The 22,564-nt window shown below is 38.8% G+C and overlaps 2 protein-coding genes across 4 annotated transcripts; both read left to right on the top strand.

The window, feature by feature from the left end:
- The first annotated feature begins 373 nt into the window (after window positions 1–373).
- On the top strand, window positions 374–16,662 carry LOC126872257 (F-box/LRR-repeat protein 2). Of its 3 annotated transcripts, none has more exons than XM_050631970.1 (9): window positions 374–1,573; window positions 7,045–7,278; window positions 7,487–7,554; window positions 7,855–7,984; window positions 8,288–8,749; window positions 9,438–9,629; window positions 9,714–9,815; window positions 10,202–10,537; window positions 10,995–16,662. In XM_050631970.1, exons 1-8 carry the CDS (start codon window positions 1,544–1,546, stop codon window positions 10,502–10,504), a joined length of 1,521 nt encoding a protein of 506 aa, XP_050487927.1. In that variant the 5' UTR covers window positions 374–1,543; the 3' UTR covers window positions 10,505–10,537; window positions 10,995–16,662. The 3 variants fall into 3 exon arrangements, with proteins under 3 accessions (XP_050487927.1, XP_050487926.1, XP_050487928.1); XM_050631969.1 differs by having other exon boundaries at window positions 378–1,573; window positions 10,202–10,417; XM_050631971.1 differs by lacking the exon at window positions 7,045–7,278 and having other exon boundaries at window positions 481–1,573; window positions 10,202–10,417.
- Window positions 16,663–16,946: 284 nt separating this feature from the next.
- On the top strand, window positions 16,947–22,564 carry LOC126872250 (pre-mRNA-splicing factor ATP-dependent RNA helicase DHX16). The gene is made up of 11 exons (XM_050631960.1): window positions 16,947–17,908; window positions 18,174–18,342; window positions 18,429–18,670; window positions 18,744–18,946; window positions 19,029–19,324; window positions 19,593–19,897; window positions 20,275–20,432; window positions 20,522–20,795; window positions 21,073–21,614; window positions 21,929–22,105; window positions 22,225–22,564. Exons 1-11 carry the CDS (start codon window positions 17,746–17,748, stop codon window positions 22,354–22,356), a joined length of 2,661 nt encoding a protein of 886 aa, XP_050487917.1. The 5' UTR covers window positions 16,947–17,745; the 3' UTR covers window positions 22,357–22,564.

Raw genomic sequence — 22,564 nt, forward strand, 5'->3', positions numbered from 1 at the left:
CTCCTTGACAAAAATTTAATGCCAGCGTTCTTAAAATATAATCTTAACACAATTCGGCTGTATCACAATTATCCCGATAAATGCATATAGATACAATCGTAAATTCAAAAAGTGTTATTCATTTTAGCGGTTTCGTTTGATCTTTTCGATGAATCGCGATAATGGTAATGGAGGTCTTTTTATATCATCGAATTTGTTCGTTTTCTTTGTACAGCTTTTCAAGAGCTGATTACCAAAACTGTTTCGTATGATCGTTGATAGGAAAGTATACTTCTAAGGAACTATGCTTACATATTTCGATGTTGATAAGTATCATCAAGAGAGATGACAGGCAAAATAAATGCAATCTTGAATTTATTTATTTATTATCTATTTAGCAAATCACGGAAACAAGACCTATGGTACGAGGAAGAAAACGAGTTACAATATCGTGTAACAGGTATACAACAAAGAAAACAAAAAGAAATACATATATAAGTATATAAGAAAAAAGACATACGAAGGAAGTTAAATTATAACACATTAGGTTTTGAACAATTGCAACACTGATCATCTTAACTAATCATGTATGCAGTAAGATCCAGAGAAGAGATCTGCTTGTTGCTATTTGCATAATTGCATATTCTGGTGACGAAATCACTAAATCCAGGATCACTCGAGAAGTGAATCTGAAAGACCCAGAGTATTGTGTAAAGAACGTGAGCAAGCATCGAAATTAATAAGTTAAAGTAACAGAGGATTGACAATGTCATTATTGACGATTTTAAATAAAAAGAAATTATGAAATTTTATCAGATATATATTACGTATCTCTGATTAAAATTTCAGAGACTTTTTCAAAAAACATAATGCATAGAAGCATATACAACTCACAGCAAGCGGAAATCTCAATCTTTTACATTTCCTTCCACTTTCGACTATGTTTGACTACGATGAAGTTAATCTACCGTTACGACAAAGGATTACCGTCAACAATATTTTCAAACATATTTAATACATATCTATGTACATTCATTTGTGTCGAATTTCTTCTGCTTTCACTTGTTATCCATTTGCTAGTAAATGATTTCATATCTATTTTGTACGTCGATAGTGTATGTAGCTTGGTGTTATGTTACCGATGGTCGATAACAACGATGTTCAGAGGATAACAATAATCTTGTAGTTGCATGGAATAAATACATGCCTCGCAAATGCAACGCGAGCGTCTCTGGCATCGTTGCATCGGTGATGCACGTCTTCGTCGCGCTCCCTCAAAAGTAACGATCCAATGAGAAGCGTGTAAACAATGGTTGGAAAGCTTAGGATTGGCTGCGTTGTCGCCAAGTCGAGTCAGAGGAACCAATCAGGTAGAACGAATCTCGATCCAAGGGAAAATGCATCGGTCGTCCTTTACCCCCACCAGTGACGGCGGCACGTCTCATATTCAGTAGACTCGGCCATTTCTATCGTGAAGCGTAGCTACTCGCTCGGCCGCGACATTTTTTCTGTAAAATCGTGCGGGTATTCCCGTAAGCTTTGCAAAATAACGCGACGCAAAAGGATGATACACTCCGGGCGCACCAGGCTCGAGGTAAGTCAATCCATCGTCTGACAGTAAACGGACTGGCTATGAAACGCGCGTCAAAGTCACTACGGGGGGGTCGTGCGTGTGTCCAATGTTGTCATTGCCGAGGCGAACAGCTGATCCGCTCCCCTGGCCTCCGTAATGCTTGGCAACGTTTTCTCGGTTGGTTCTCGGCCTCTTGCCGTGACGGTGAGCAATCAAAGTCGACGGTGAACAACATATTTCGACGATGCGTCGTTCACGAACAGTTAAAGGAGTTCTTACTTTTTGATCGCTACCATTTCGCGTATATCTCCCTTCTCGCTCTCCTTCCTTCTCTTTACCTCTCTATCACCGCGCGCTCTTGCTCTCTCTCTGTCTCTATCTCGGCCTCTTTTTCTCCTTCTCGTTTACCGTCTCTATTTCTCTGATCGACCAACCAACAACCAGCCAACTCCATCCTTTGTTCTTCTTTCTTTCTGTACCTTGGTTCGTTCCCTTTCAATTTCTACGTCTTCGTTTTCGTCTTCGTCGAGCCCGTTGTCACCCTCGTCATCGTCGTCATCGCAATCGCTCATCTAAACGATAACAGTACATATCTACATTTGTGTAATGTTTTGTTCCCACATTTCGCGCATTGTCTTTCTCGTTTGTTCCATCGTCGTCGTCGTCGTCGTCGTCGTCGTCGTCGTCGTCGTCGTCGTCGTCGTCGTCGTCGTCGTCGTCGTTATCGTCGTTATCGTCGTTATCGTCGTTGTCGAATACGCAATCCGGATATTAGTCTCTCAAACTGTGCTGTTCTGCCAGTTGTGGGTTACTTCGATCCATCTTCGATGGATGTATCCTATACAAACTCGAAGAATATCGTCGTTGACAACGACGAGGTTCGTACCTCGCTACCTCTCTTTTTTTTTTCCTCACTCACATCGTACCTCTCTTACTCATTCGACGATCGTTACACGCTATTAGAATATGAATGAGCGTTGTCCTCGCCTGATAAACAATCGAACAATTGTCACGAAAAATCGTCTCTTTATTTTCGAATCCGTTTTCTGTCTCTTCGCGTCTTTGTCTTTACCTACCTCCCCACTCTACCTTCCCAGCCGCCCTCCCCTCCCTTCTCTCTTACCACCCCTCCTATCCGTCTGTGCAGCGTCTCATTTGTGTGGGTGCCTTTTACGCTCACGGATCCTTGTTCCGCGTCGAAGTGCCACGGATGAACGGATCCGTGCATCCATCCACGTCGTCTTCGTCGTTCCCTTTGTCACCGTACGTTTGTAGCGAAGAAGAACGTGGCCTGTCCGCCACGCGGTGCTGTTCGATTGTTGCAAGAAGCACGTTGCAACCTTGCAGATTTGGAGGGAAACTGGCTGACCGTGGTCTATCTGGCTGGCTAACGTGGCTCGTGTGTAAACAGAAACGGCGCGCGTTGCTGATCAGAGTCTCCAATTCGGAGATATCTGCGACGTTGGCCTGCGTTTCCTCGTGATCTCAACCATGTTTCTCCGCCGAGTCATTGGTTCGGTGTCTCGTGTTTTCTCCGCTGTGTCCATTTCTATCCGAATATTCTCCTCGTGATCGAAACTTTGGAATTGGAGGAAATCGTCGTGTACGGATGTATCATCGCTTTAATTATCCGGAATAGGGTTGAACACCTGGCCAACTTCCATGGCCTTTAAATATCTTGCCAGGGTCAAGATTCTGAGTATGTAACTTTTTCCTATACATCTGTAATCTGTTGCTAGGTTTTAGTTTTCAAGGTATAGAAGACAACCAATGTTTCACGCTATATACAGGTACATCGTTGTTCTAAATTAGAAATCGGTACAATTCCTAAATGAAGGGAGATTCTGTCGCTGAAAATAAGACCAGGAATAATGAATTTACGAATATACTCTCGAGAAAATCAAATTCGAGAACCTGGAAAACCTGTTCAAATATTTTGTTGATTTTTGCGAACCGTGTGTTTGCAACGTGTAAATACATATCTTATAACATTGATATCCATCATCAGTTTGGTTTCACAGACCAGCATATTACGATCATGACAATCGAAATTTCAAAATGTTTTACGTCGTATGTACAATATACGCATAAAAGTTTTCTACGACGAGTGTCCAAATACTCTTGCACGAGCATCGTGTACGGACGCGTAATTAATTGATATGGCGTGTATCTCGCGATGATTTAGAATTGGATCTCCCTCGTGTGTTTGGAGGTCTTGAGCGTTAGAAACAGCAGTCACCCGTTGTATCTCCTCTAGATCCAAATGGAACGGTTCTCTCTTAGATAATAAACATGGTCGGCGCCGAAGCGCAATCATTAAATCGCGTTTTATTATGCCGCGATCCGACGCAGCGATCACGTTAATTTCGTCGATCTCTCCGCGTTGCACAAGGAATCTTTGCAAAATCGATCGAATTACCATTCGAATTTTGATGTACACTTTCTCCTGAAATCAGGAAGGAACATCACGAGAATGTTAAAAAACATCAGGTTTACGTACAACAAAGGGAACAATGCGGTCGCGTGTGTAAACACGGCGATAAATCGATACGATGTTCGTATCGGCTTACGCAACGTGTTTCTTAACGAAGAAATGATTTCGCAGGAAGGATTCGTCGGACAGATGTATTCGCGAATGACGTTACATTGGGAATGTCCATCGAATGGTCGATCGATTTCTCTACACCGCGCCGGCGATTGATACAATCTTCTTGAAATTTCGAACTCACGTGCAAAGAACCGTAGCTTGGATTGCATACAAAAACGATCGTTAAAGGCGAGCTTACGAACCAAACCTTATACTTAACGCTTTAACTCCAAAATCATTAAATCGATCTCTAAAAATAGTAAAACTGATAAACCTATGCACTGACGAAAGTTTTCGAACGTAGCTCTAGCGACCTCTCGTAAATATAATCCGCGTGTCTTACGAAAGATTTTGATAAACATTCTAATCAGGCGCAACTATCGTGATCATATCAAAAGTCATATTAGGAAGATTTAAAAGAAATTTGAAATTTATAAATTGTATACAGATGTTACAAAATTGTCACGTTTAATTATTCGTTTAATATCGATAAGCCTTCGTTTTAACACTTATTATATATATTTAAGATTGTTATTCACGATACATATTAATTTCTTATTAAATGTTTTCCAACTTGCTTTCAAATTTTACTGATGCAACCAGTCGTGTCTCGTTGCACAAAAGTTTGTCACGATAATTATTCAAATACACACTTTCGCGAGTCACTGTATGCTATATTTTGTTGTTTTCAAGTCAAACGTATCTGTATTATACCGATGTACGATTGTTTCGTCGTCTAAAATTGGTACCACAGATGCTTCCGTTCATAAATTATTTTCATACGTGAAATCTAAAACGACTCCATGACGCTTCTGCACACCTGATACAATTTCCAACCCAATGTTATAGTAAACATATTAATGAAAAAGAGCGTTTCTCTATTTTCCAACGATTTATATATTTGAGTAATGCGAGGTAACACAAAAAAAGAAGCGTGCGTACGCGCGCGTGTGTGTGTGTGATAATAATGCAAATGTAATTTTTTTGAGTCTAAGCAATTTGCTCAAACAAGAAAGCCTTGTCAAAAGTAATTATTATTAGATGGTTATTAGGTACGTAGATATTAATCGGGTGCAGAATTTGATCCATGTTAAAAATACATGATACCCCGATGCTGCATTGCGAGCTAAAGGGCTAACTGAGATGTTAGGACGAGTTCAGTGACCTACATCGCAAGGTCATCGAAGGTCACATACAGGTGACGTGGTAGGTGAGCGAACCTTAGAGATTCTTCGTCGTTGCATGCCATTTATATAAACTGATACGATAGAAATACAGGTATAAATTTCAATTTTTAATCTGTTGTAATAATTCATTCCTCGCCGACTGCAGAATTCTGTTTTATCATTACATGCACAATAGAAAATTTATGCATCATTAACGAGGCAACGTTTCATTTACGTTACTTTTTTTTCAATTTATTGTAGATCATCGAATTCTATCTTTTCACGTTGTAATTATGAAGTGAAATTCAGAGTATTTTTTATTCTGATTTCTTACATATATTCTATAATTTTATGATATTTGAATTCAAGTTTAATTATTGCACTGTTATAAAATACGTTTCCTTGAAGTCATGGAAATTTGTCTTATCTTTTCGATTAGTATAGAGAACTTCTGTTCAGTAAGACATGACTGTGATCTTCGATCTTTGAATTCGGTTCGTCTAAGAAAATGTTATTCTATATTTTCGATTTATTTTCTCACATAGAATCAGCCCGTGCTTGATTGTTCGTTTCTTTCTCGTTCAGATAGTTTTACGAAACATCGCCAGTTTCTATACCTTTTGACGCAATCGACGAACACGAGGCGCACTGGGCCTCTTGAACGTCGACATCAAGTGCGTTTTCGCTAATCCATTGAAAATTCAACGATCAACGTACATACTAATTTATCAGATGATTTGTGCAAATCGACGAGGAGTGGAGGTAATTAATGCAATCCTATCGGAAAACTGTTGCGCTGCCTTCGATCCACAGGTCGATTTCCTTTTCGTTTCATCCCTCCACATTGCTTCTGAAACGTTAAACGAAGTTGTTAGCATGTCAAGAGCGGTGTTCTAGAATTGAATTCTTGTTTAGCCGATTTGCATTTATTTTGTATTCACGTTAGAAGATTCGAAACTGCGAAACGTTATTTATAGAAGGATCGATAAAACGGATCGCGTATTGATCTCGCGACCGTTCCGTTCTCTCGGATTGCTGGCTTAGAAGTCGGAATAAGGGTATCATTTTTAACTCACGTCGCTGTGCTATTAACTATTTATTAGCCATACCTCAAAAATCAATGAACGCGGCGGTTCAATGCACCGCTCTGATTTCTACTTAACTTGGTCGAGAGAGAACGTTAATAAGAATTAATCCTCTGTGTTACGTACAATCTTGAAAATTTACGAGAGTATCGAGTTTTAAGGAACTATAGAACGTAGAAAGAACATAGACAAAAGACAGGAGTGCGATACGACGAATCGCATATATTATCATTTAGGAAAATTTCATTATCGATCAATTTCATTTAAAGAAAATTCTCGTATATCAAAAGTATTGATTGTCATAGCATTAGATAATTTCTTACGAAACTTTGCGGGCTTATCGCGTATTTTGGAAACTCTTATAATTTTAAATCTAGCAGGTCGTTCTCTTTTTCAACTATGTCGCTGCGAACTGGTATAAAAATTAGGAAATCAACGAAACATTTCGCTAGTTGTTCCCGCGTCGTCTTCCTACACGAACATGATAAATGAAAAACGTATCTAATACACGTGACAGACATACAAAATTATAAGAGAGAAAGATTGTAACAAGAAGGGAACGCGCTTAATTTATAACGGTTGATATTAGTAGGATAAGGATTTACGTAAAAAGCGAAGGATTTCCATGATCGATGATAATGATCATTGTTCTAGAAAAAAGTAAGTCGCGTGGGCGTGGGAGGAGGGGGCCAGGTCGGGCAAGGGGTACAAGCGGTTGAGGATTCCGGTGCAAGCGGTCAATGGTGGAGGCAACAGCATCCATCGTATCACCATCATCATCATCATCACCAACATCATCACCATTACCATCATCAGGCCGGTTATTATACGTCGCAATCGCACACTCACAACAACCCTGTAACGACCATGAAGCAGTCTTACATGCAGGTTGGTCAACTTGTACTCTCACGCATGTCACTTTGTTCTCGCTTTGCGTTATCATCTGCTAAACGCTGTTGTGTCCTTTGAAAATGAAACTCGTGTTCGCGTTACCGCGGGCTCGATCTCATCTTCCGCTAAATCCCCAACGAAACGATCTCACAATTGTCTCAAGGTGAATTTATTCGGGTCTGTTTCTTTTTTTTTTTGGTTCCAGCTAACATGGGTGTTTCATGACGACGAGGCGCAGATTAATAAGAAACTGCCAAAAGAATTGCTGCTTAGGTATCGTAACACGTATAACACCTGTATCAGTTGTTCTTTTTTTTTTTTTTTTTTTTCTTTTTTCGTCGACCTACTTTGCTTAAACGACTCTCCTCTTTTCTTATTTTCTTTTATTTTCATCGCTGTTGTTGTTGTTGTTGTTATTATTATTATTATTATTATTGTTATTGTTATTATTATTATTATTTTATTATTATTATCGTTGTTATATTTCCTTCTTGATGGTGCCGTGAGTTTCTTTTCGAAAGAATAGTCAGACCGGGAAACGTGTAACATAATTACCGTACGTACTATTGGCAGAATTCTTTCGTATCTCGACGTGGTATCGCTATGCCGGTGCGCGCAAGTAAGCAAAGCCTGGAACGTGTTGGCGCTCGACGGATCCAATTGGCAAAGAATCGATCTCTTCGATTTCCAACGAGACGTGGAGGTAAATCGAACCTTCGACGCGTTGTTTACCACTCGGCCAAGTTTTTCGCCATTTCTCTCTGCCTTCTTTTCAGCGTATGGCAAAAAGATGAACGATGTTACGTCGAACTGTAAACTTACCGAACTCGATTTTACTATGAATCTTTAAATACAGTTGATCCAGCGCGTATTACCGAATCTCTTCGAGATCCGAGTTGAAAACCTTTTCATTAAGGTGGTAAGCAACGCGTTGATCGCCCAGAGAAAAATCTTTCTCGAAGATCGTTCATTCGTTGCAAAACTAACTAGAACGTTCGAAACGCAGGGACCAGTTATAGAAAATATATCGAGACGATGCGGAGGTTTCCTAAAGCAGCTGTCTCTCAGGGGATGCCAGAGCATCGGCAACAATTCGATGCGCACGTTGGCTCAGTCCTGCACCAATATCGAGGAACTGAATCTTAGCCAATGTAAAAAGATCTCGGACACTACCTGCGCCGCCCTAAGCAGCCACTGTTCGAAACTTCAACGACTAAACTTGGACTCGTGTCCCGAGATAACGGACATATCCCTGAAGGATCTCTCGAATGGTTGTCCGCTTCTCACTCACATCAATCTGTCCTGGTGTGAGTTACTTACCGACAAGGGAGTCGAAGCGTTGGCGAGAGGTTGTCCAGAACTCCGTAGCTTTCTATGCAAAGGCTGCCGACAGTTAACAGACAGGGCTGTCAAATGTCTCGCCCGCTACTGCCACAATTTGGAAGCGATCAATTTGCACGAATGCAGGGTACTTGCAAATGCAATTAACGTAACTTCTATGTTTTAGCGCTCGTATGATTTGCCAACAGGGACTCGATATTACGGTCACCTGGATATTTTCTAGATCGTTTCTAAAGCTATGATCACAATAGACGCGTGTTCAGACGAACAAGATATCCAAAGACCGAAATGTGTACACTCATCGACGGCAAAAAATATTTGCACGTGATTGTATTTATTATAATATTTACATACTGATTAATTAAATCCAAGTACATTAATTTTCCGGACCATTTACAAATATTTTCATATAATTATGTATACTAATTTGATACTATGAAAGTTAAAATGTAGAATCTATTAAGGTTGTGTGCAAATACTTTATTCTAATTACTCTACATATGTATTTGCTTGCTCTGAAGAATTTGTCGGAACAACAACTCGTCAAAACAGATACATCATCTAACCGTAGTCTACATCTATCGCGCGTATTATGAAATTCCCGGTTAATCAGAAATTACGATCGAATAACAAGGCCAAGCATACGAGTGTAAAGATTACGGATTGGGCGTCGTAATGAATATCAAACCGATGAAATCTAAAAATTGTTTCTTGTTGAAATATTTGATCGAACGTTTTCTTTCTTGCGACGCCGAATCTATTTGGAAAGCTATCTTCTATTTGGCGTGTGATTCATGATAACGAATTCGTTGCAGAATATAACGGATGACGCAGTCAGAGAACTCAGTGAACGATGTCCACGATTACATTATGTTTGCCTGTCGAATTGTCCTAATTTAACGGACGCGTCTTTGGTCACGCTGGCGGAACACTGTCCACTCCTTAGCGTGCTCGAATGCGTGGCTTGCACTCATTTCACCGACACGGGCTTTCAAGCTCTCGCCAAAGTGAGTTGATCAACGTGACTGAATTCACTGTGATTCCAAACACACACGTGATATCTGGAAGACACGTTCTCTTCGTTATTTCAGAATTGCAGATTACTAGAGAAGATGGACCTGGAAGAGTGCGTTTTAATAACAGACATCACCCTCGTTCACCTGGCCATGGGCTGTCCAGGGTTGGAGAAACTGGTAAGCGGATTTGAACAACCTTAAGCTGTGTTCTCGTCGAAGCAACGTCGATGCTCCATGTTTCTTGAAAAAATCACCCAACGTTTCCCTATGTTTCTTCGCCTTTTTGTCGCCAGTAACAAAAGCTGCTGGTTATTACCTTTCGAAGTGAAGTAAGGACCAAAGAAAGAGAAAAAGCCGAAATAAAATCCAAACGTTCGTTGCCTCGGTATGAATAAAACTTTTTAAAATGATATCTGTTGAATATTGTTTGCAAAATGCAGCAACGACAAGCAACAAAAAGCTCCCGGTTATTGCTTCAACGAGGACGCAGATTGAACTTGATAAAAGAAATAGTTTTGGATGCAAATGACTAATTTCTCGGATCGGTTACTTTCTTTACGCAGAGTTTGTCTCACTGTGAATTGATCACCGACGATGGCATCCGACAGTTGGCCATTTCGCCGTGCGCAGCGGAACATCTGGCGGTGTTGGAATTGGACAATTGTCCCCTCATCACAGATGCTAGCCTCGATCATCTTCTACAGGCCTGCCACAATCTCAAGCGCATCGAGCTTTATGACTGTCAACTGATCACCAGAGCTGGCATACGTAGACTCAGAGTACCGTATCATACGTTCCTAATTTCATCCTCGAAAATAATATTTCGCTTATGGAGTGTTGAACGTCCTTCGACTCGATATCGATAAAATGTCGTATAATCAAGGATTATCTTCAAACTGGTGAAATCTTTACTTCTTTTCTTAGTTAAAATGCTCTATCTATTAATTGAAACATAAAAAAGCATTTTCGTTTCGTCTTTGTTTCTCTTCGTGCAATCGAATTTTACTTAAAAGATAAAAAACACAGAGAGTTTCAAGTATATGTAGTATCTACTAAAAGTATCATTTATTATTATATTTATTACGGTACTTACATATCAATTGATTAGGTCCAAGCGTATTAAATTTCTTATTGTTTTCGCTGAATTTTCGTTTGACTCCAAAAATTTGTCTCCAAATATGATACCATAAAAATGAATAGATTCTACGTAGGGCATTTTAATCAGGATAGCCTAACTGTGAATACTAACAAAGCAAACAAACAATTTTTCCCGAAATCCCGGAACGATTCTGTTCGCTTCTTCCTCCATTGTTTTTTGTTTTAAATTAAAAAACAATTTGATTCGTTCTGTTTCAGGCACATTTGCCCAACATTAAAGTCCACGCGTACTTCGCTCCAGTGACACCGCCGCCGAGCGCGGGAGCGTCACGGCAGCGATACTGCCGATGCTGCGTCATTCTGTGATTTCGCATAAAAATGACTCTGATGCAAATCGTCCGATGTACCACGCTACCGGTGGACTTGTAACTTCGATGATCGCCGATACACGGCGATCGTGGGACCTTCTCTCTTCCGGTTGCCAGACCGAGACTCTGGTTGCCATTCGTCAACAGTGAGAACAAGCCTCGTCGGGAATGAAATCGCGATTCCTTCGACAGATATACCAATTCGACTCGCAACACACGCAACAAGTACAAAAGGACAGTACGTCACCGTCACCTAACTGACACACACACACACACACACACACACACACACACACACACACACACACACACACACACACACACACACACACACACAAAACCACACACACACACACACAAAACCACACACACACACACACACACACACACACACACACACACACACACAACCACCAGCTGCTGCTGCAATTGTTACTAATGTGTCGCTGCTACTACCGCTCACTATAAAACTGTTTCTATCACCGCTGTTCGACACTGTACAACGGTGTACAATGATATCGTTTCTACTGGAACTCTATTGAGTTTCGATAGTACGTGCTTTGCTAATAATCGCCGTCGTTTCATCACGTGCGTAAGACCATTCAGCGAAGGAGAGGAACAGATATTCTTGGATTTTGTTGGCGGTCGTTTCGTTCCCGGATTTCACACTTGTAGAGCATAGATTTTTCGAGAAAGTAAGAAACGAACAAAACAGAAAAAAAGAAAAAAGAAAGGAAACGGGACGACAAAGGACAAAGACGTTAATAACATTGTGGACGACGAAGAGGACGATGACGACGCGTGCGATAGAGCGGGCAATCTTTTTATCCAAGCGACACGGTCCGCTCCTATACGGGCAAACGCGATCGTACGTATCGATCGAGAGCCTGAAATTTTCGCGGTCGGATGTTCCACGTGAAACAAAACGATAAGCATATATACATACGTATATGTATTATATACATACATATATACATATATACATATATTTTTTTAGTACGACGCATTCTCTCTTCTGCTAAACGTTAATCGTCAAAGAAAAATGTACGCGCAATCCGTTTCGTGTGGTAACGGTATACAGCATGCGTCCAGTGATCTTTTCTCGAACTCGAAAAGGGGAACGAAAAGAAAAAGGAATGATACGAAGGAGGGAATGGAAAACGACGTCGCGTTAAAACGTGTTTCAAGCTGCGTATAAAAGCCGTGCTATTATTCTAGACATTCAATTTCTATCGAAGATTCGTATCTTTGTGTGTGCGTGTGTGTATGTGTGCGTGCTGCGTGCGCGTGTGTATGTGAGCGCACGCTTTCGTACGTGCATGTGTATGCGTGTGTGCGTGTTGCTGTAGCAGTTTCTCAAACGAACACTGCCTATTATAAAGTTATTGATAAAGAAAAAGAAGAAAAAGAAAAAAAGAAAAGAACACAAAGTAAACTCGACGAAGAAAAAAAATGGTTTAAAAAAGAGAAAAAAATAGAAAAGACACGAAACTACCAAAAAACAGAGAGAGACAGAGAGAAAAGAGAAGAAGACACGCGAGAATCGTAGAGATGATCGCGGGTTGTTTGAATCTCACCGCGAAACCATAGATCGACCCGTGTACCGTCGTTCGTTTTAAACTAAATATATACACATTGTTCGTGAAAACGGACGATACGTGTTTCTGTCTACCAAAACCGAAATTCTCGATCTCGCACACGCGACTGGTAACTGCGACACCTACGAATTTCTTTCTTTTCCTTTTAATGAGACCGGCGTGCACATCGCGAGATTTAACACACCTAACGAGAACGGAAACGTGAAACTTAGATGAATCCGGCACGGTTGTTGACTTCGCTTCTTCTTAGGGAAGAACCGAAGAGAAAACGACAAGAAAGAAAAGGAAGAAGAAGACAGGAGGGAAAGAAAGACAAAGATGCGATGGTCTGTCGTGTTCGAAGCTCCCATCTAATTACTGTTGGCGTCCGTTGGTAGCACGTTTATGATACATTTTACAAGAACTCGCAGACGAACGGCTAAATACACGGACAACTGGTTCTGTTCGCGAGTCGCGCTTATTGAGTCTCTAATGTACTATGTTCCACCTCCTAACGACCCAAACATTCATATATACAGCTTTTTATTTTCTTTTTTTTCATCTCCTTTCGTTTTATTATTATTTTGTTCGTATTTTAATTCGTCATGGACTAGGAGAGCACAGACTGAGAAAACGAATCAAAACGTTGATACGTTGAATAACCCGATTCACTTGGGCCCAGCGATCGACTCGCTGGCGGATTCTTACTTTTTAAGCTTAGTTTTATGGTATGGTGGCAGTACGAGTACCGTGGACGTATTACGCACGTTCCCGTGACCATACGTCGTGGACGTGCCAGTACTAAGAAATTCGTTTGCTTCGCGATCTTCGAATCGTGAGTACATATAGCTATATAACATATGAAGAAAGAACGAGAAAGAGTCGGACTAATTCGGAATAAAACAAAATAGGAATATAAAAAGAGGACAGAATAGAACGGTACACGAAACAAAGATGTATTTGTTCCCGTTCGTTGGAAAAAAAAAAAAAAAGAAGAGGAAGAAAGATCGAGATTAACATTTGATAGGATATTTGTCGTTTGGAAGTATGAGGTTCAGGATGGCAAAGCGTATACATAATAACAATTAACTGGCGAAGAAAATTTTGATCACGTCTTCGTGTCGCGTGAGTAATAGAACAAAGAAGAGGAAAGGAGCTTTTTTCGATTATGAGAAAGTTCTCATGACGGAACATTCAACTTTTAATTCCAACAGCTGGAAACAACGCGGAAACGACAGTCAAACGTTCGTATTTTTCTCGCATTGGTAGCCAGGATGTCTGATTGCTATGACGATGAAGGTTTTCGCGTTGCCTGAATTGGCGGAATGTTCGATTATTGAGACAAAACGAACTTATATGAAAAGGAACAAGTACGATGGTCCATCCCAAAATATACAATAGAATCGCCACGTGACGCACTCTATTTTTCTTCTTCCCGTTGTTTCGACGAATTTCGAGGAGCCAGCCATGTACGTGAATCGCGTGTCGTTGCGTCGAATAAAAGAATCGTATAGATGATTGTTAATCCTTGTTAGCGCGTAAGAACGTACACCGCATATATATTTAATATATAGCGTGTAAACAGAATACCGGATGAAGGAACTATATATATATATATATATATATATATAAATGCAAATATACAAGAGGTATATATATATATATTAACAAAAAAGGGAAAAAATTCAGTAAAAAAATAAATATATAGATATGATATGTTTTATACGCTGCATGTCATCCTTAGTGAGAAATAACGTGATCATCGTAATGTGTCGTTCGGAATCGAATCATTAATTTTTTTCTTCTTTTTTTCTTTTTTCTTTTTTTTTAGCGATTAAACGATGCACGAAGGGGAATCAGCAGGATAGGCGTCAACGCGAAAGGACGAACAAACAATAACACCACTCTATATCCATCACTCGTGAAACTTTCTCCGACCTCTCGCGGGTCTCGTTGAAGGAATCTGTTGCGTTGTTTCGTCCACGAACTTAGTTGAAATTTTCCGCATATTCGATTAATCGTGAAAAAATAACACGCGAACGTACGCACGACTGTCGCCTGGCGCCTCGTTCGATCGAGTTCGGCTCAAAATATGAAGTCAATCGCAGTGCCTGAACCGCCGCAAAACTTGTAAATTATATAATCACGTAGTCGAAATTCCACGAAGAATTACTGTGTGGCGGAGGATGTACAAGATTTAAAAACTAATAATAATGAAACGAAACAAAAGACTCTCATATGTGCCAGCCACTAAGAATTTTCGAGGGTCTCTCTCTTTCTCTCTCTCTCTCTTTGGCTGAAACGAAACTCGTCGAGCGCCCGACAGCCGTGCACCCACGCGCAATTATTTAACGATGGACATTCGGTGTATCAACGATTTTGATACACCTGAAATCTCTTTTAGTATCGAAAAATTAAATACTTGGAGCAAACTCGAAGAAACCACGAAAGATCGAAATATTTTCTTTTATGAAATTCTTGGCATAGCGATATCGTGATCCGTGTAAATAGTCAAAGTTAGCCGGAAACTTGTATATTTTGAATACCGTTCGAAGCGTTAAGTATTTCTCAACGTTTCCCGTGAAACAATTCCCGTGCTGCAATTTTCGAAACTTAGAATCGAAAAGAACCGCCAGATCTCAAGAACGTCGAATACGTTTTAACCTTCTTTCTCCGTGTTATACGATATTATACATTATACAGGCGAACGTTTATGCATTTTTACGATGTTACAGGTAGAAAACCTAGTCTCGATACGATGAGGCTATTAAATTATTCGCATCGGTTAACCCGTTACACGGCATTTAATAAGATTGTAAATTATACGTACGGCTGGTTCGATTTGGCGTAGAAAACGGGGAAAAACATTTGAATGTCCATCGCTGTTGCACGATTTCTTAATATATATTCCTTCAACGTATTGAAAACCAGTTCAAAATCGTCCGTGGCAAAGGAAAAAGAGAAAGTCAAACGGATAGAACTATCGAGAGGAAAATGTATAGTTTCTTAGTCATTGTAAACGCTCGTGGAAACGTTATTTTTAGTAAACGATGGGTTGGTGATCGATGATCAAGACTCGGTGACTTGATGATCGATTACGAACGATTCGCGACTCTATGAAATGAACGAATCGTTAGTACAACAAATTGCATGTTGAATATAATAGAATCGAGTCCCGTTACGTGGAAACATTACGAGACGTAAGAGCCTGTCGGGAATCCTGTTGGTCGTGCATTAGGAAATCGTGGTCGATTTTCGAAAGCGATGTACGTTGGTATTCATTCGCGTTTGAAATCGAAGATTATCGTAATAAACGAACGAAACATTGAAAAGAAGAAACAAAAGGGAACACGAAGAAGAGGAAGGGAAAAAGAATTGTTCACCGATGGCAGTGTGTAGTCTATTGGTATAATAGTACACAATATGTCGCCGTAAGAAAGAGATCGTGTTGTAACGACGGTTGAAAAGAGTGGTGCGAAAGAGAGAAACGAACAGGAAGAGGGAAGAGGAGGGGTGAAAAGAAGATAAAACGAAGCTTTTGAAGGCGAGTGATCGAGCAAGTGTTTGGCTGTGCTGTAGAATAGGAAAGAAACGTGAGATTCGAGAGAAAGAATGAGAGAAAGAGAGGGTGTGAACGAGAGAGATAAAGAATTCAGATGTTAATCGAAGCCAGCGAAAGTATCAAATACTATAGTACTATAGCACTATGTATATATACATACATATATGTATATATATATATATGGGTATATATATAGTAGTATAGTACTATATATAAAACAAAAAAGAAACTCGATCACGATCGAGATCCATTCGGTTCACGGTTGAAAAAACAAATTCTTAAAGATAAGAGCGTAACGTATTTAATGGTCTACACGTGTCGGCCTATACGTGCCTCCTAAAGTCACGACGATCTCTGCCTTTAATCAAGGAGAAAAGTAAGGGAACGTCGCGATAGCGTATCGAAAAAAAAAAAAAGAACAGTAATTGTTACACGGAAATTCGTGTGCGAATACTGTAGCTGATTATACATTGACATTTCGCTGCTTCGACAAGCTACAGTCTACCATGTATATATTTTCATTAATGTATGTATAATAAAAAGTATATTCGAGACAACGATCGGCTCTGTTTAGTGTGCGCTGTCTTGTCATTCTTCACGTGGGCTATATTATGGTCGGAGAATCGATACACATTTGGAATCGATCGAAACTGTTCCCGTTACGGAGAATATTTTTGGCTTCTGAATAACATATAACATATATATATTACCGCAATGACGTATTTCTTCTAGAAATAAATTTTAAATGAACAAACTTCGTCGGCTTTGTTTATGTTATGTAAAACGTTACCCGTTTACGTTCATCTTTTTTAATAAATTTTCAATGCATTCTCAATATTTTACACTTTATATTATACAACGATCATAAATAAATATATTAGATAAATGCGTGTGATTATAAAGAAAAAAGAAAAAAAATTGGAGAAAAGCATAACTAGGTGAATCAAAAGAACGATGAATGAAATAGCGCGCGTACTTTTTTATTGAATGAATTTACGCATGCTGTGTGTCACGTGATTTCGCACGCGTTGCTTGGCAACGTAATCCATTTGTACGATTCGTACAGTCGCATGGCTGCGAGTCAGTTTGTCAGTTATTTGATTCACAAAAAATAGTTGATCGTTTAAATTGCGGTTGATAAGTTTTTATCGTTCTTCTCTGTGATGATCGTACAAATTATGTTATTCTTTCATGAATGAAATGAAATGAATGAACATTAAAAGGCATAGAGTCCTTTTCACGTAGAAACCAAAGAGGTTAAGGGAACCTAACCTGGAACATTTTGTTTTGCTCCCTATATTTATATTCTAATATTTGTTATTCCAATAAAATGACAGATATCGTATGTTACTTACGTTCGAAAAAATCAGTGATATCGAAGTAAGGAAAAGAAAATAATATTACGGTGGTTTATATAGCTTTCTTGTCATTATTTGACACGGTCGTGTACCGTGTTGATAGATAAAAGGTAAATATAACCTGCTGGTGATTCCAAATACACAATGAGCAAATACAGAAAAAAGGAATCCTCGAGTGAGGACAGTGATAGTGAGGAGGAAAGACGTAAGAAAGATATTAAAGAAAGAGACGAGTTTGCTAATCGACTGAAAGCAAAGGATGAAAGTAAAATACGAAAGGTGGCTATGTCAGCTGGTTCAGGTGCAGGTAGACTATGATCCTTTATAATCTTATGCTTTAGAAACAATTACAAACTTTATAAAAATATTAAATAAAAATATTTGGTACAATAAATACATTTGACAAGACTTATAAACAATTTATTATCATTATTATACTTAATCTGCACATATTGTGTCATAATTAAGTAATATATTGTAATTAGTTACATTTAAATATCAATGTGTATTAGTATTATTATTAATGACACTATTAAGTGTTAATAATGAATAATACTTTTTTGTAAAACCAGCTGAAGCTGCGAAGAGACTCAAAATTATGGAAACAGACATGCGAGAGAAATTGGTACCCAAACTGCGTGTTGAGTCTCGTAGAAAATACTTGGAGAAACGTAAAGAGGATAAGGTGGCTGAATTGGAAGCTGATATAATTGACGATGAATATCTGTTTGAGGAGGAAATGTAATTTCTTATTAATACAACACAATAATTACACAAAGCAATTGCACAATTACATACTCTATTAACATCTTTTTTTTTAATGTCAGATTAACAGAACGGGAAAGGAAAGAGCGGGAGCATAAAAAGCAGTTGCTTCAGTTAGCCAAAGAACATGAGAAAGCCAGAGAACTTGAAAGGTTGCAACGTTACTATATGCCTTTGGAGAAGGGAAAAGTGGCACCAGAATTGGAAGTTCCCGATAACGAACCGCCACAATCCGAGCAAAGCAAATGGGAATCTGATCAGATGTCTTCTGCTGTCTTTCGATTTGGCGCAAAAGACAGAAAAGGTACACGGTATTCAATGTCGATACGTGTTAAAATGTTCGTATCTTATTTTTTACTAATTTCTATTAATTTCAGCACAACAGGACTACGATCTTCTGCTGGAAGATGAAGTGGAGTTCGTTCAAGCGTTACGTATGCCTGGCAGTGAGAAGAACAGGAAACGCGAGGATAGTCCTCCTCCGCAAGTAAAGGCGTTACAGACTATACAGGAGACAAAAAGGAGTTTACCGATCTATCCCTTTAGAAATGATCTCATTCAGGCTATCAAAGATCATCAAGTACTTTACAGAATTCGTTAAATCAAACTTAAATTATATAAGATAAGCATTGATTGCTATCTTGCGATTTAATTCGATTTAGGTGCTGATAATCGAGGGAGAAACGGGTTCAGGGAAAACTACGCAAATTCCTCAATATCTATACGAAGCTGGATTCGCGGAGAATAATAAAATTATTGGCTGTACGCAGCCAAGAAGGGTAGCTGCCATGTCTGTTGCTGCGAGAGTTGCTCACGAAATGGCTGTTAAATTGGGAAATGAAGTGGGTTACGCGATTCGTTTCGAGGATTGCACCTCTCATCGTACTCGTATCAAATATATGACCGATGGTACCCTGCACCGTGAATTTCTCAGCGAACCAGATTTGGCTTCTTACAGGTATAAATGGCATCATACAATGAAAATATATAAATATATACGATATACAATACATATCATATTTTATGGAATGTAATAGTTAATTATATTTATATATTTCATTGTTCCCCATAATCGAAAATAATACAATTCGTATGAATAGGAACTTAATCGAAATCAGCTCCATGGTGAATGTATTAAATTTAGATTTGCCAACACTGTTCAAACTGATTCTTAGTTACTAACAAACGTCTTCGTATTTGCTTTAACGAAACAACGTTATTTTCAGTGTTATGATCATCGACGAAGCACACGAACGTACCTTGCACACGGATATCTTGTTTGGTTTAGTAAAGGATATAACAAGGTTTCGAACAGATCTAAAACTCCTAATTTCGTCCGCTACGTTAGACGCTACGAAATTTAGTGAATTCTTCGACGATGCACCGATATTTCGGATACCTGGTCGCCGGTTTCCCGTTGATATTTATTATACCAAAGCACCAGAAGCGGATTACATCGACGCTTGCGTAGTCTCCATTCTTCAAATACACGCCACTCAGCCACCTGGCGATGTACTGGTGTTCCTAACAGGTTTTTCAATCAGATACTTCTACAAGCAAGTACAATAACTTTTGCTGGAATTTCAAAAGAATTATTTCGCCTAAATTTAATTAACTCAATCCTATTACTATTAGTATTAGTATATTACTTTAATCTCACTCCTAATGACAAGAACAATAACTAGATTTAGCAAGAAATATTGTGTCTTTTCTTTGTGCTCGCTGGATCTATTTCTTCTCCTTGTGAAAAGGTTCGAGAGTATTTCTAGAATAAAACCGCTACCTGTTTCACGATAATGACAAACTAGACCTTTGACTTATTGAAATTTAAAGTACTTAAAAAATTTAAGCACTATTATATTTTTTGGTTTGGTCATTTGTTGTTACTTTTTAATAAATTTCTACTAGGTCAAGACGAGATAGAAACATGTCAGGAAATGTTGCAAGAAAGAGTAAGGCGACTAGGTTCGAAATTAGGAGAACTGTTAATCCTACCCGTATATGCTAATCTTCCAAGCGATATGCAAGCAAAAATATTTCAACCCACTCCGCTTGGAGCGAGAAAAGTATGAAAAATAAATTGTATATTTCTCCTTCATTAAACGTATCACTTTTGCTATTTATCTTTTAATGTTTCCAATTGTTAATTGTACAGGTTGTTCTTGCTACGAACATAGCAGAGACATCATTAACGATAGACAACATAGTGTACGTGATAGACCCTGGATTCGCGAAACAGAACAATTTTAATTCCCGAACAGGCATGGAAAGTTTAATGGTCGTACCGATTAGCAAAGCTTCTGCGAATCAGAGAGCAGGCAGAGCTGGAAGAGTAGCTCCAGGAAAGTGCTTTCGACTGTACACAGCTTGGGCTTACCAACACGAACTCGAAGACAATACCGTGCCTGAAATTCAGAGGATCAATCTAGGTATGAATAACTTTGTTACTAGACTAAAAATTTTCGCATTTTCATTTATGCAAAATTTAAAGATGTAAAAATGTGTAGAATGCATATAATATAGAGAATACAGTACTTTTTATAATTCTTAATAGATGAAAGGAATTTCTGTTTAAATTCCACTTCTTTAGTTATATCCATAAAAATATAAATTTCCATAAAAATTCACAGTCTAGTTATCATGAAATGTCATTTTGCCTACTTGTCCCGTGAATTCTCTATGTTTAATTAAATTATCAAACGACAGGAAATGCCGTGCTGACCCTGAAAGCTCTGGGAATAAACGATTTAGTCCATTTCGACTTCCTGGATCCTCCGCCGCATGAAACGTTGGTCTTAGCTTTAGAACAGCTATACGCGTTGGGAGCTTTGAATCATCGCGGAGAATTAACGAAACTGGGTCGAAGAATGGCTGAATTTCCGCTAGATCCTATGATGGCGAAGATGTTGCTGGCTAGCGAACAATATCGCTGCTCGGAGGAAGTAGCCACGATAGCTGCCATGTTATCTGTGAACGGAGCCATATTCTACAGGCCTAAGGACAAGATCATTCACGCAGACACGGCTCGAAAGAATTTCCATGTGCCTGGTGGCGATCATTTGACTTTATTGAACGTGTACAATCAGTGGCAGCAAAGTGATTTTAGTACTCATTGGTGTTACGAGAATTTCATTCAACATCGTTCAATGAAAAGAGCTAGAGATGTTAGGGAGCAATTAGTCGGATTGATGCAGCGAGTCGAGATGGAACTTGTGTCGGGTATCACGGAAACGCTGAATATCAGGAAGGTGAGTGGGTTCAGATTAACGTACTTTGCCAGTCTTGTTTCTTTTCGTTGTACAATAGAGAGCTCCATTTGTTTGAACTCCATTTATTGAAACAAAATCTTAGTGAGGACTCGATTAAATAATCTATTTGCATTTTGGTCTGTTTCTTTTTTGTAGCTCTTCTTTATGTAGCTGAAACAAATTTTAAATATTGCCTGACTAATATTAGATCTACCAAACCAATCAGAATGATCGGTATCAGATCTTTGTTTTTACAATTATTAAGTAGTAATATTAAATACAAAGTATTTTTGGTAATATTATTATCATTTCAGGCTATCACAGCAGGATATTTCTATCACGTGGCAAGATTGTCAAAAGGAGGTCACTATAAAACTGCAAAACATAATCAGACGGTTTCCATTCACCCTAATAGCTCGTTATTTCAAGAGCTGCCGCGTTGGTTACTTTATCATGAGTTGGTTTTCACTACAAAGGAATTTATGAGACAAGTAAGTAATTAAAACTTAAATACGGAAACTTAAAAATTGCTTTGTCTATAATCATTTGTGAAATGAATATTGTTTCAAGCAGTTGAAAAAGAGAGATATAATTCTATGTAATTATACAGGTGACAGAGATCGAAAGCAAGTGGCTTTTGGAGGTAGCACCTCATTATTACAAACCAAAAGAACTAGAAGATTCTACGAATAAAAAAATGCCGAAAGTTGCAGGACGATCGCACCCAGACGGAACCTACTAATGGTCCTAATGATTAAATAACCATGAATCTTTTTATTTGTATAAAAAAACTGTACAAACAGCTCCGACTTTTGAATGCAATTTTTTATAATATAGAAAGTAACAAGCCTAGCCACAATGTACTATACAAGCGTTTGTAACTAATAAATCGTACTATTTATGTTACTCTATTGTAAATGCATTTTATTTTAATAAAAATTTACACTAAA

This window comes from Bombus huntii, chromosome 13 (genome assembly GCF_024542735.1).
Source record: "Bombus huntii isolate Logan2020A chromosome 13, iyBomHunt1.1, whole genome shotgun sequence".
Classification (NCBI taxonomy): Eukaryota; Metazoa; Arthropoda; class Insecta; order Hymenoptera; family Apidae; genus Bombus; species Bombus huntii.

Coding starts and splice junctions, on each gene's coding strand:
- LOC126872257 (XM_050631969.1), top strand. CDS start 1,544: ATGATACACTCCGGGCGCACCAGGCTCGAG. Junction 7,555..7,854: donor CCAAAAGAATTGCTGCTTAG/GTATCGTAACAC, acceptor TACTATTGGCAG/AATTCTTTCGTATCTCGACG. Junction 9,816..10,201: donor GTCCAGGGTTGGAGAAACTG/GTAAGCGGATTT, acceptor TTCTTTACGCAG/AGTTTGTCTCACTGTGAATT.
- LOC126872250 (XM_050631960.1), top strand. CDS start 17,746: ATGAGCAAATACAGAAAAAAGGAATCCTCGAGTGAGGACAGTGATAGT. Junction 19,325..19,592: donor CCAGATTTGGCTTCTTACAG/GTATAAATGGCA, acceptor CGTTATTTTCAG/TGTTATGATCATCGACGAAG. Junction 20,796..21,072: donor AATTCAGAGGATCAATCTAG/GTATGAATAACT, acceptor ATCAAACGACAG/GAAATGCCGTGCTGACCCTG.